The 13,390-nt window shown below is 43.2% G+C and overlaps 1 protein-coding gene across 3 annotated transcripts in view; it reads right to left on the reverse strand.

Annotated features, from left to right (window-relative positions):
- The window catches only part of lrba (LPS-responsive vesicle trafficking, beach and anchor containing), a 171,081-nt gene that overhangs the window by 42,202 nt on the left and 115,489 nt on the right, over positions 1-13,390 (reverse strand). For all 3 annotated transcript variants that reach the window (XM_084005725.1, XM_084005724.1, XM_084005726.1), the window contains exons 40-43: positions 7,523-7,640; positions 7,017-7,119; positions 4,975-5,090; positions 4,753-4,865 (exon numbers count right to left, since the gene is read on the reverse strand). In XM_084005725.1, the coding sequence (XP_083861851.1) occupies positions 4,753-4,865; positions 4,975-5,090; positions 7,017-7,119; positions 7,523-7,640 (450 nt within the window). The remainder of the gene's footprint in view (positions 1-4,752; positions 4,866-4,974; positions 5,091-7,016; positions 7,120-7,522; positions 7,641-13,390) is intronic.

Here is a 13,390-nt window from a genome sequence, read left to right on the forward strand (position 1 = left end):
AGATGAGCCGGCGCTTCGGAGGGGAAAGAGTCGGAGAAATTAATCTTGGATTAGTTCTAATCACTTCTTCATCAACAGTGGAGAGGGTGATGGTGTTGCAAAAGCCATTTAAAGCTGCTGTGAGAAACATGTCACGAGAAATAATTGTAGCTACCAAAACTGGACCTGTTTTCTCCTCCATTTATGATCGCACTTATCTTTAAAACAGCCAAACAGCTGCTTCATGCAGGGACAAGAGTCAGAATATGACAGGATATACTAACTAACTAATAATAAAGATTATACAGAAAGCTTCCTGCACTACCTTCTATCCTCCACGATGAATTGATCCAATAAGACGCCCAAATGATCCTCAGGTTGTGAGCACATATAAACACGTGCATGTTTACTCAAAAGAGAAAACACCGCCTCACACAACAACGTGGATCTCCCGTCCAACTATTAAACGAACATCATCCAGTGCTACTTTGCTTTTAAAACAATAATGGCTCACCGGTGATGAAGTATAATGGCATACCGGCGATTTGAGCATCACTTGGGCTTTGAGTCATAAATCAAAAGAGCCTTTTGAAAGGAGTGTTTATGTATAATGTCCTATTTAAACAGTGAAAATGGTGTGGAGGGCCTGGGGGATAAACATATGGGGCGCGTATGGTGAAATCAATACACCATTAGCTGATGTGGCTTTGAGTAGTAGGTTACAGCACAAAGGTAGAGGGGACGCTCGATAAATCCTCACTATTTCTGTTGCTATGTAAATGTAGACTACCTAATCTCCGGTTCGGGGGTTAACAATTCTTTTAATTGTGTGCTGTGCTTCATTAAAGCGCTACGGCAACAGGAATGCTATTTCAGCTTCGGTAGAATTATATGACCCCATTGACCAGTTCCAACCGTCCTCCAGATATCTATATGCTGGACAAGTGTATTGTTTGTGGGGGGGATGTGTGCAGAAGGGCAGAGGAGAGTTACAACACTTGCAGTCGGGTCTAGTGTGGGCTTATCGTGACTACAATGTTATCTCGGGGGTCGACGTTTGATGTCAGGTTGAGGTTAGAGTTTATGATAAGAAAGTCCCCGGGGTCAGAACGGCTCTGGCAGCGGGGAACATAAATTCTGTGTGGCCTCTGTGGTGCTGGGGATGATGACAGTGTGTGACACACACACACACACACACGTTCATGGCAATTTGGCTTCTCAATGTCACTGGAGGTTTCTCAGATGACCCGTTTCAATACGAGACGACCAACTAACATGACATACAGTAAAAGGGGGTGAAGAAGAGGGATGTAGATGGCGAGGAAGGAGAGGCAAACGGGAGGAGGAACTAAGAAATGTGTTGAATGACACGCAGCAAAAAAAAAAAAAACATCAAAGCTCAAAAAACATTAGGGTGCAAAGAAATGAAACGTGGAGCATAAAAGAGTGCCGAGGCAGAAATGGGGAGGGGGTGGGATTGATTTGGGGGGCTGCTTGCCCTTTTCCAGACACTGCAGTCTGCCACGGTCCAGTAGTCATACACTGATACCACACGTGTGTCAACAACATGAATAAAACAGATGTAATAAAGATTGCCCTCCCCTCCTCCCTGCTGTTATTCTGCTCTCTGAGGAGAGAAGAAGTGCAAGGATAGCAAATAATGTTGTTCTCTGCTCCCCTTTCTTTCCCTCTCAGATTGTCTCTCTGTTTCTCCTCCTTTCACCCATCGCCCCTTCATTGGCTCCGGGGCCACTGGGCTCGGATGTGCACACACAGGCTGAGCCGTCCAAACTCCAGGGGAGTGCAAAGGAACGAGCTGGGAAGCTGAGGGAGGGCTGCATTGTTTGTGTGTGTGTGTGTTTGGCCAGTACAACTGTCACATTTCAGCCTACTGGGCAACATGAAGCCAGATAAACAGAAGAATTATGCAGCTTCAAACAGAGGGGGAAAGCTACACTGGGAGGGATAAAAAAAAAACCAGAGGATGGAGACACAGAGGAGCAGATGGGAGGTGAAAGCAGGACCGTGGAGAACCGCAGGGAAAGGTGTTGACTGAGGAGTGTTTGAGTCTGTATGACAGGGCGGCGTGAAAGAATGGAAGTGTGAGAGGATGGCTCACGTGTTTGTAGTGGATGTGCTGTATCGGACTGGATGATAGCAGGAGTTTAATATATAGTTTAATGCATTTTAATGAATGTTTGACTGTCACACCCGAATTTGTAGCATCGGAATTATGAGTTAAGATTCACTACATCAATGGAATCAACGCCGTCGGTGAATTAGCTTGCAGAGGCAAAGTAAAGTTGCATTGCGATTCTGTGGGGAGTTCAACCTGGCTTCAAAATCCTCAAATTTCTCAACATTGATTAACTGGAAACTTCTGTAATCTCTGACTTTTAGAGTAATAAACAGAACCAGAGGCAACACTGGAGGTAGCTATTAAATTAGCTCCGTGACAGGAGATATATGTCAGACAAAAGCACTGTATAAAATGTTTTTTTTAAATGTCAACAGGGACGACAACACAGAGGCCCCCTGCAGCAAAAACTCAACTTTGCCAAAAATGCATCATTATGGAAAATGCTGTATTCGATTGTTGTAAACATACATTCCTATTGGGTTACTTAACAAAAGCACATACATCCAGATGAGGGGTGAGTATTGGCAAGAACCTCACGATACGATACGTATCATGATACTTTGGTCACGATACGATACATATCACGATACTTTGGTCACAATACGATACATATCACCATATCACGATATTGTGATATAAATAAAGATGAAAACACAAGTACCTGTATATGTACATCAGATGATATTGATCAGAGGACAAATTGAGTCAAAACTATTTCATTCAAAACAGCCTCTCCATTTTATTAATTCCCATGAAATTCACTGGAATAAATATTGAAATTTTTTATAAATCGATCTTTGGAGTTGAAAAATCAATATTGTATTGGGCAGCAAAGTATCATGATATATTGCCGTATCGATATTTTTACCCACCCCTAATCCAGACAATAAATACTGATAAATGCCGGTGCAGAACAGAAATAGCATGGAAAACCACAAGCTTCAAGCTCTTCTTCATTTCTATTTGACTCCATTATTCTTCATCTTTTACTTTGTAACAGAAATCATAATGCAACCATTACTTACAATAGTCCAGACGAAAGATAAAAGCCCTTCAGCAGTAAGAAATCTCAAATCTCACAGTATTCTAAACTATTAAAACTCCTGGTTGCATCACAGAAAGCTGGAGTTCCTGAATATTTGATTGGTTCGCCCCAAAACTACAGCAACTTCCCCACACCATCACAGCCCCCTGGGTTTGTATTTAACACAATGCTATTTTTCATTTCAACCCTCCTCACTGTAATAACTTCCCTTCTGTCTCACTAGACGAGCACCTCCACCTCTCCATCACCCTGCGTGAACATGGGATGCTCTCAGGACCCAAACAAATGCCCTCCAATGGAACTCTGAAACGCATTCCCTCCAGCACATCCCTGTCCATTAACGCATGCCTTTTTGTTTCCATGGCTGATTTATTCAGTCATTCTGGTTCCAGCAGCTCGACAGTCGCTCAATCATTTCACTCGGAAGCTAATCCTCTGTCCTCCCACCACTGGACAACATTACCCACGGCTGAGGTTTTTGAGCCTTTTTTTCCCCTCCTGTGTGTGTGTCTGTCTGTGGAAAAGAAAGGGAGTTCACGCAAGTAAATAACTGCATGTCTACTTACAACATGGGGGAGAATATTTTAAGGCGTTTCAGCGATGAGAGTGTGTGTATTTATGTGCCGGGGAGCATCTCAGGGCAGGTCCCATTGTTTTAAGCCCAATCATGTGATGGCTGTACCTGCTAGGGAGTATTACTTCACTTCCCGGGGTGTTGCAGAAGGTCAGACTTGAAAGAATTCAATTATGAAGTTTGAATTATGGACAGGAGATGATAGCTAAAGCAGAAAATGGGAGTCACAAAGAGAAGAGCAAGTGCAGTTTAAATCTGCTCAGACAGCAGCGACGCAGGGCTGTCTCAACTAACACAAGTTAGCAACTAATCACACAGCTGATATGCAATGTATATCACTCACACACTTGGGAACTGTCACAGTGTTACCCCAAGGAATCCGGATTTCACCACATACAGTAGATTAATAGGCAATTCCAAAGAGAGACAAAAAGAAAAAATAAATAAAACAAAGTGGAATAATATCAACAATACTGACAATAACCAAGGTAAATCGAAATAAAACTAAAAATAGGTTTCATACAAGTTCACCTTCCATATTCAGTCCAGTGTCCAGTGGTGTCCATCTTTCTATATAAAGATCTCTCTGTAATACTTTGTTCTTTAAATACTTTTTAGATTGTCAACCACTCAACAAAGTTGCGTTGGATCCTGTTTAAACCATCTTGTTGTAATTGCTTCTTTGTTGCTGTTTATATTTGTAATACATCCTTTTCCTTCTGTGGAATATATACGGTTTTATGCAGTAACTTTTAGTCTTCCAACACCTAAATAACCAAATTATTGATCAATTGATCGAGGACAGAGCTACATCTGTGTAGAGATAGCAATCAGCCACCAGTGATTAAAGAGCTGGTGCACTAAAATATGATCAATGGCAATTACAAGGCAACTAAATGGACTTTAGAAACTACACCCCCCCACACACACACACACACACACACACCAAATATTTCCTCTCCCCTCTGTGCTCTTTAGGAATAAGAGACAACGATGACGGCTCGAGTGTCTTACCTTGGACAGATCTCTGAAGTTGCTGGGCAGAGTGAGGTCAAGTTCCTCCGAGTCGTAATTGGTGATAACCCAGGGGAAGACCGGGTACTGGTTTAGGTCATTATAGGTCCGACCTGGAGGACAGAAGGAAAGTGAGAAAAGAGACCGTGACAAAGATATGGTATCAAGTACCAGAAACAAAAGCTCAGAATCCCCTTCCTCTACGCCCCAACCCGTCCTCACCAGAGATGGTGTTGAGAAAGATGAGGTAATCAAAGTTGGAGATCTCGCGGCGTTGCCAGCGCTGGGTCATGTTGGACGCCTTGAATAGTTGCTTTGGTGTGGCCAGAGAGATGCGTCTGCAAAGAAAGAGACGATCTAAACACTTGTAGCCATTAAAGTCTTCCTCGCCTTGGTAACACATACAATAATTAATTAATTGGAAAAAAAGTAAAACAGAGACAGAGTCAGTCACCACATCACAGGAACAGCAATTAGCAGACAGAGGGAAAAAACCTTGAGCTTATTAGAGTTCTGCAACACCAATGTCATTATATGAAATATCTTCTGAACTTACAGGCTTGCTAATTAAGAAGACAAATATGCAATAAATTGGTTTGAGTACAGATATGTGCTAGCATGTGCGCACACACAGAGCCCAGGGCATGATGTATGCAGTAGGACGAAAACAAATGACCCCCAATCCAATTAAAACAAAGGAAAATGATGGAATTAATCACTGTCAGGGTGTGAGATTATAGTCATTAGGCCTCTCAAAGGTGAAAATACGACTGGAAACACAAGCGTGCCACGAGACAAACTAGTCTTTATGTTCTCTATGGTCACTGATATTCTCTATGTACGTTTCTAGATTATCTCTGGTAGATCACATCACGATTAAATGGAAACATATAGAGAGGAGAAAAGACAGAAGGTGGTCGATATTGGTTTTAAAAGCAGTCGGGTTGTTTCCAATTATGAGCGACATCGTTAAAGGGATAACGAAGTGCGGTTGCCTGATTATTGGTGTGGCACTCTGGACAGGAAATAACATGCTGAGCTCTCTGTATAAGGTGTGTGTGTGTGTGTGTGTGTGTGTGTGTGTGTGTGTGCACTCACCTGTACAGCTGTTCAGGAGAGACGAGGTGTAACCTGGCCTGCAAACTAGCTTGATTAATGAGCCCAACACAAACACACACATTCTGTGTCCGTGTGTGTGCATTTTATATATATATATATATATATATATATATATATATATTCCTAGCTCTGATTACACAGCCGTCAGTGCTCATTGTTTCAGTCGCTACATGCTGTTTTTTTTGTTTCCCTGATATTGAGATATAATATTATTTTCCATAGATGCTTAATCTTCCCGTCTCGTACCTCGACTCCCCCAAATATTCACGTTTCCCACCAGACACCATCTGTCACAGCTCAGATTAAAACAATAAACCTTTCACAAGATGCAGAGTGAAACTGAAACAAATCCCTGAGGAAAAGATTCATATTTTACTTTGGATTTGGTTCATACTCTCCAGTGTTGGAGAAACAAACTATTACTATGTATGTTTTTACCTACAACACAACACACTCATTAGGTGTATTACTTCCTTTCCCCTTGTTACCCTAAATTAAGCGTTTAAGGAAAGAACGTGACATATGCTTTATGTATTGTAAAGTCCTTTGGGGCAAATTTGTGATTTCTGGCTATATAAATAAAACTTAATTGTTCACCCTTCACAAATTAATGTATCAAACTAAAAACTGTGGCACGCTGCATCAGGTAATTACAGTGGACCATAAAGGCACCACACAGCCAGACTTCCTGTGGACTTTCTCTCCGTTTCCATAGGAACGTATACTGGGAACACACATGCCAGCAGATGGGTTGGGTTTTGGCTTCAGCACTTACGGACCGAGCAGGCATGAAGTGAGTGAAGGTGAGGGAGGGTGAGGGAGGGTAAGGGAGGGTAAGGGAGAGTGAGGGAGGGGGAGGGAGGGTGAGGGAGGGTGTGTGCCCTGCAGGCTTACAAGCAACTACTTGCTTCACACTGATGGAAATAAATAAATGAACTGGACTGTGTTTGTGTGAAGCCAATTATGTTTTTGAGGGTGGGGGGTTGAAGTTGACCAAGGGAGGGAGAAAACCTTGTTTGGACGTCGTAACAACAATGTGAACGTTTGGTAATCCTGAACTCCCTCCGACATCCACAACCTTTCACTGGCTTTAATATTCTGATCTGTACAGAATATATGTATTTCTGTGCTTGGCTGTGTCTCACCTGGTCTGTGGAAGGCCAAAGTTCGTGCCCACCCCGACGCGAGGAAGACTGTGGACGACCTTCTTGACCGTGGCGGCATCGGGGAAGTTGAACATGACTGCCGCTGTAGACGAGAAACATCCATTTATTACGACAAGGATTATCTTCATTTGCTTTTATGGCATAAACTCATCACACTGCCACTCAAATCATGATGAGAACATCTCCATTATCACTACACCAGGAAATGTGGATTTAAATTAGATTCAGTTCATCTAAAGAATACACAATGTATAGAATCAGGACATTTTGCTGCTGTTTTTTGTTTTTAATTAAAAAAACTAAGATAGCATAATAATATAAGGCTGTACGTTTCCATGTGAAGGTTATAGAAGGAGCAGAAGTACAACTAGACTGTGAGTGCCCTGTTACTGTTACAAACAGACTAATATGACTAATTAAGCCCTTATGTATACCCATCAGTGGTTGTTTTCACATTCTAAGGTCACAATCAGGTGCCGTCTTACTTCTGTTGGCCATGAAGATTTCCAGAGCCGTATTCTGCAGTAGGTAGCGTCTGGAAAAGATGGCTCGGATCTCTGTGAACAGCCATTTTCCATGAAGACCTTCTGTATAGGCTAGAATCTGAGAGCAAGGAAGGAGAGGGGGGGGGGGGGGGGGGAAGGAAATTATAAAAAGAGAAAGAGAGAGAAGGACATAAGAGATGGGAGGAAGGGAAGGGAAGAGGAGCAGACAGAAGGCCGGGTTAGTTCATTTTTCACACAGTGATGTCCCGACGGCCTGAGCAGCACGATTAATGTCTTATATTGATCAGCCTCAATGAAAAAGAGATCCCTTCAGCAGGAGAATGGGCGCTATTCAGCTGGAAGGAGTGAAGGAAGTGTTCAGTTCACTAAATGATAATCCATATTACAACATACAGGTGACTTTTCAGAAACATGTATATCCATCTTTAGCCATCTATATCCATCTATACATATATGCATATGGAGAACAGACAGAGTGTTTAAAGGTTTGATGTGACATGAATGAGGTCAAGAGCCTATTTTATGCTCAGCATCCGAGGAGACACTACATTTCCACACTGACACAGGGGTCAACAATATTATGTTTGCTACCTCCAGATTTAAAAAATGAGCTTAATCTGTCCCCACGGAGACTCGGGCGGCTGTCAGAGTGACTTGTCCTGATGGCTGCAGACCCAGATGCTCGGCCCCGCCCCTGTTATTCGCACTCCTACTAATCCAGCGTTTAGATTTTTCTACTAACCTACTTAGCACTGCTTTGTTAACTAGGCTTCGGTTTCAACCTTTTAGCTTCAAAGGCGTTCGCCGACAAGGAGCGCACAGGGATGCGGTGGAAAGGTAAAAAAAGAAAGAAGAAGGGGGACACTTCAGGTTGTCAGAGGACAGTTCAGAGGCGGCATTATTAATCAAAAATATTCAAATGTGAGCCGGCGCGCTAGGTCTAGTGTTAAGTTAAAGGAGCTCATTAAAGGCCGTGGAGGAAGGAGGCAGCAGAGGGGACCAGCTGAGGCCTTCCCCAGCCAGCTGAGGACAGACTCTCCTCCGCTGACTCTATGAGGAATAAGATCTGGCTGCATCACCGACTCACTTCAAAGTCTCTGGAGTTCAATTAAATGTGGATTAGTGGCTTGGAGAAGCTGGCTGGGGCTGCCAGTGCCTGCCTCCTATCTTCCTTAACGGGGGCTCAGGATGACTATAGGAGTCACCGGCAGCCTGTAGACAAGCCATTACCAGGATGCAGCCGAGCACTACAGCAAAACAGTTTATTATCAGTCAGGAAGGCTAAAATACTTTAAAAAGAAATCCTCAGGTTCATTACAACTATTTGCACTAAGTTAGTGTAACAGCCATTCTTTCTATTACTTATATTATATTATATTTTTTTATTGTATTTAGAAAGCTTATTTATTAAAGAGTTAATTAGGAACTGAATTAAACATTCTCTATTTGACAACACGCAAAATATGGATATGTCTTTTGAGATATGGTCGTATTATATTATTATTTTTAAGTCATATAATAGATACATAAAAATTAATTGAAATGTTTTAATATGAGGACATTTTCCACGTTTTTTTTTTTTTTTTTGAAAGCTACATTTTGTAACAGGGCCATAATGAATCACATCGTCTCATTTCTCCCTTACAAGCTTGACTTTTGATGACAAATAGGCGAAGACGCCTGATTACTTTTCTGCACCGACAGACATGATGGCTATCAAATAACCGTGCCAAGAAGCCCACACAAATTGAAGTGCGTCATCTTCATTCATTTATTTCTTTTTAAATCAGCTTCTCTGCTTGTATCTGATCATAAATGAAATCCCTGTTTTTCAGGTGAACGATGAGCGAACGCTTGGAGGGTAACCTTTCACCTCCAAAAGGGAGCGGTTGACTCATCTCATCCCCAGGAGTACACTCATACAGCTCCAGATGGATGTCAGGAACATGCCAGGGATGCCTGCAGTGATAAAGTTGCAGTCTCTGATTCCAGATAGATATGACAGTAGCGGAGGCAGCCAGATATCATATTTGTGCCCGGACCGATGAATCTCCTGGAACGCTGTAAATAGCACCCTGTGTTCCCCGAGATCATTGTCCCCATCGGCGGCGCCCTTCCCTCGCAGATGAAAAAGCTGAGCGGGTGACAAGAAGCGTGACAAACTATCGGCGCTGTAATGTTCTCCCCCCGTTACGACCACGTCTGGACAGATTACAATAGTGTGGAAGTCCAATCCTCCGTGAGGAAGAGTGAGAGTGGATCAGAGAGATGAGAACGCCACAGAAGCTGAAGAAGAATTTTTTACACCACATTTATATTTTACGATCTGAACAAAGTTTCAGTTTAAAAACGATAAAAACAAAATGATGGAGGTCGGAGGAGACAGTAGATGCAGGACAGGGAGCATAAAAAAGGATCAAAAGCTCATACGTCAACACGACCGGCTGGGAATAAAGCAGTTTTATTGATGTTCCATTTCAAGTGGAACATTATCCACGGATTCAGGTCTGGCGTGTCCCCGAGATCAATTTCAAAGCGTCACGCGAGAGGACACAGCCAAACAGAAAACAAAGGAACTAGTCTTGATTGCAAACGCTTTCTCCCCGTCTCTCCCTCCTCCTCTTTCAACCTGTTTGTGCTGCCGGGCTGCTGCTCATTTCTGAAGCACTGTCGTTTGTCTCTGTCAAGATGCCCAAAAGACTCGGGAATGAAGAGGGACACATGAAGAGGGGCCGGGGCCGGCTGTGGAACCACGCATGCACAGAGAAACCGTCACCGCCGGGTCTCGCCAGTAAACCTCCTTCACCAACCACCGCCTCGACGGGAACGTGGGCAAAGTCAGGAGTGGCGACATCGTGACACCGCAGATGAAATTTCATAGAAAGCGCACTCAATTAGTGGAGAGTTGGAGGAGCAACAAACTATCAGCAGCGTTGGTTCAAGATAGATGAGGCTCTCAACTCCGCTGTCGCCAGGCGGAGGCTGTGTGTGTTTGGGGGCTGATAAGACACTCGAGGTGAAGCACACACAAGCCACCGCCAATTACTAATAAAGTAAATGCGAATTTGGGACAAAATATTTCTTGAAAAATCAGTTTCAACACCAACACGGGCGATATAAATAAATAAACTGCACATAAATGGGGTTTGATAAGTGGCGTGTGCATATTTGCTCGTTGTGTTTAATGTGCTGCTGCATCGTTGAAGGAAAATGAGGTGATTGAAGTTCAATTTGTTGCCTGTTATTAAGTATTTCCGCATGGCTGCCTCAGTTAAAGGATAATGGATGAGGGATTTATTATTACCTTTTGGTCAAATGAAGTGGTGTGGGAGATAAGGTGATGAAATTAATGAGCGGGAGGAAGAGTGGTGATCCATCAACATCAAAAGACGGAGACGAGGGACAAGCGGTGTTGGGAGAACTAGTTAGAATTCATACAAAATAAATACATTTTTTTTTTAAAAACTGTGGACTTATCAGCATGTAGCGGTTGCTTTTCATTTCCCCATGAAAAACACAAACTGACTTTTAAATACACACAATGGACCAAGGCTGCAGACTTCACTTAAATGAGACTCTACTTTTCTTGTTCAAGCAACCCGCTACGTATAGTTACATCAGAGCTATGCCGTTTGTGACTCTTCCTCACTCGACTGACCGCAGGATCGAGCCATCGCCAACAAGCGAGACGCTGACGCAGCAGTTTTACTGCAAGCGGCAAACGAGAAAGAAATCACAAACACAAGCTGACATTTAAGGGCTTTTTGATCCTCTCGCCTGGTGCATCCACAAACGTATACTTTACATGTCTCATAATCCTACCCTCTGTATTCCTTACCCATAGTCCTCCTCTTCTCCACCCCCTCCTCCACCCCCACCATCCTCTGTTCCACGCTGGTAAACGAGGCCTTGTCACTCCCCATCAGTAAATGAGTTCATCGGACTAACGAGCAAGCAAAGGGCCCCGACATCACTAACAAGGGTCTGTTGGCTGCCTGTGCCTCTGGACCAATCAGGACCCTCATCACCGTTGACACAAAGCCTCCAAGAGCCCTCTGGAGCCAATTAAGACAGATTTTGCTTTTGAGATTGAGTGATGGCCAGAAAAAAAAATAGATCGGGAGGAGGGAGTAGGAGGGACGGAGAGTACTGTACCGGAAAGAGGGACGGAGAGAGGCGTCAATATATTTGTTGGTAAAGATGCACCTCGTGGTTCAATCAGATTACAGGTCGACGTGTGTGGTTGGGGAGTCGCTGCTTGGAGGCCGAGCTCGGGGTGAAAACAGGCGAGTCATTCAAGAGGAAATCAATGCTCGCTCACCGTAAGAACCTGGAATCATATGACTTTGAGACAGTGCAGCCACATGACTCTACTTTCACACTCCAGCAGTTCTCCTGTAGCCTTTGTGCCTCAGCAAGAGCGTGATTTCACCAGCCGGCCTCGACGCCGCCTCCGTTTAAGTCATGTGACTGTTGAGCTGTGGCAGCGGCGTCGCAGGGCGAGCAGCAATACTCAAATGTAGAAAAAGTTCTAGACCTTAATGAAGACAAATGAGCAGCCAAAAATCACTTTTTGAAAAATTCTTTGGGAAATGTTTACCTCATTGATGATGAAAAGATTGATACCACCTTCATTGGTCATTTTTATACTCTGGTTTTGGTACCGATTAAAAAAATGTAGCTCGTTAATTAATACGTTTTGTAAGTGCATTTTGTTACCTTTGAACAAAGCCAGTGGTAGCAGTCATGCTAAGCTATGCTAATTAGCTGAATATTGATATTAATAATAACAAAAATAATGTACTTGATTGGTCCTCTTGGGGAAATTATTTTCTTTCATTCCGTTATTTTTTCTTGATTAACACAAACAAACGCACACATGCATCAGCGGTTCAATTCCTAGCTCAAGGGCACCTCAGCAGCTCCGAGGATGTGAACTGGCAGCTCTACAGCTTCACACCTGGTCCGTGCAGGACCTGAACCGGCTCCAAAAGCCAAGTCCCTCCAGACGGAGAGTGGTATTTATCTTCTAATCTAATTCTGAGCAAATAAGTGAATAAGCAGATTTCCCAAAATGTCAAACTTATGTTTTAATAACAATAATAAGCAGTCCCAAAAGTATATTCTCCATTATTCATAGCATGTTTCTACAAGTAAGAGCAGACAATGCTGACAGGATATTGGATGCATTATCAACAGGCTTCAATAAAAGTAGCCAAGACAGCCACAAATGTTCAACCAGCATGTAACTAATTCAAGATGTAATCAGTGGTCACATGTAAGACCTGTTTGCCTGCAGGGAAGTCAAACAAACTACAAGGTAAAAAGAAATAAACACAACTAAGAAGCTGTGCTGGAGTGTGAGAGAACTAAAGCAAAAATAAACAAGCCCAGCTTGCAGCAAGCGCAGGTTATGAAACCTCAAGGCTCAAAGCACTCGGTCCTAAACGTCCCCCCCGTAAGAGTTTGCACTCGCTGAAGAAAGTCCCCTTTGAGAGGATCAGTGGGGCCACTTAGTCTGAATTCAGCCTAATGAGGATTAAACCCCTCTTTCGGCCCTATTCAGTGTTTGCTAACAGGTTAGCCTTTTCTCCTTCCCTTTCCTCCACTGCTTAGCCTTTTTGAAGTGGGAACAATGAGAGGTCTGTGTGGATTTAGGGAAATGCTGCAGTGGTCGCCGGGTTAATTGGTAGAGAAGTTAAGATTCAGTGAATTAACTCATTAAACATTCAGCCTTTGGGCATTAAGCGATAAGGACCAAAGCCTCGGAAGGCCCCCGACACAATATGAGATACTGGAGCGGCAACACTAAACACTAATGGTGTCAGTAGAAGGCAAACACACAAA

Source organism: Eutrigla gurnardus (genome assembly GCF_963514095.1).
Source record: "Eutrigla gurnardus genome assembly, chromosome: 3".
In the NCBI taxonomy this organism is placed as follows: domain Eukaryota; kingdom Metazoa; phylum Chordata; class Actinopteri; order Perciformes; family Triglidae; genus Eutrigla; species Eutrigla gurnardus.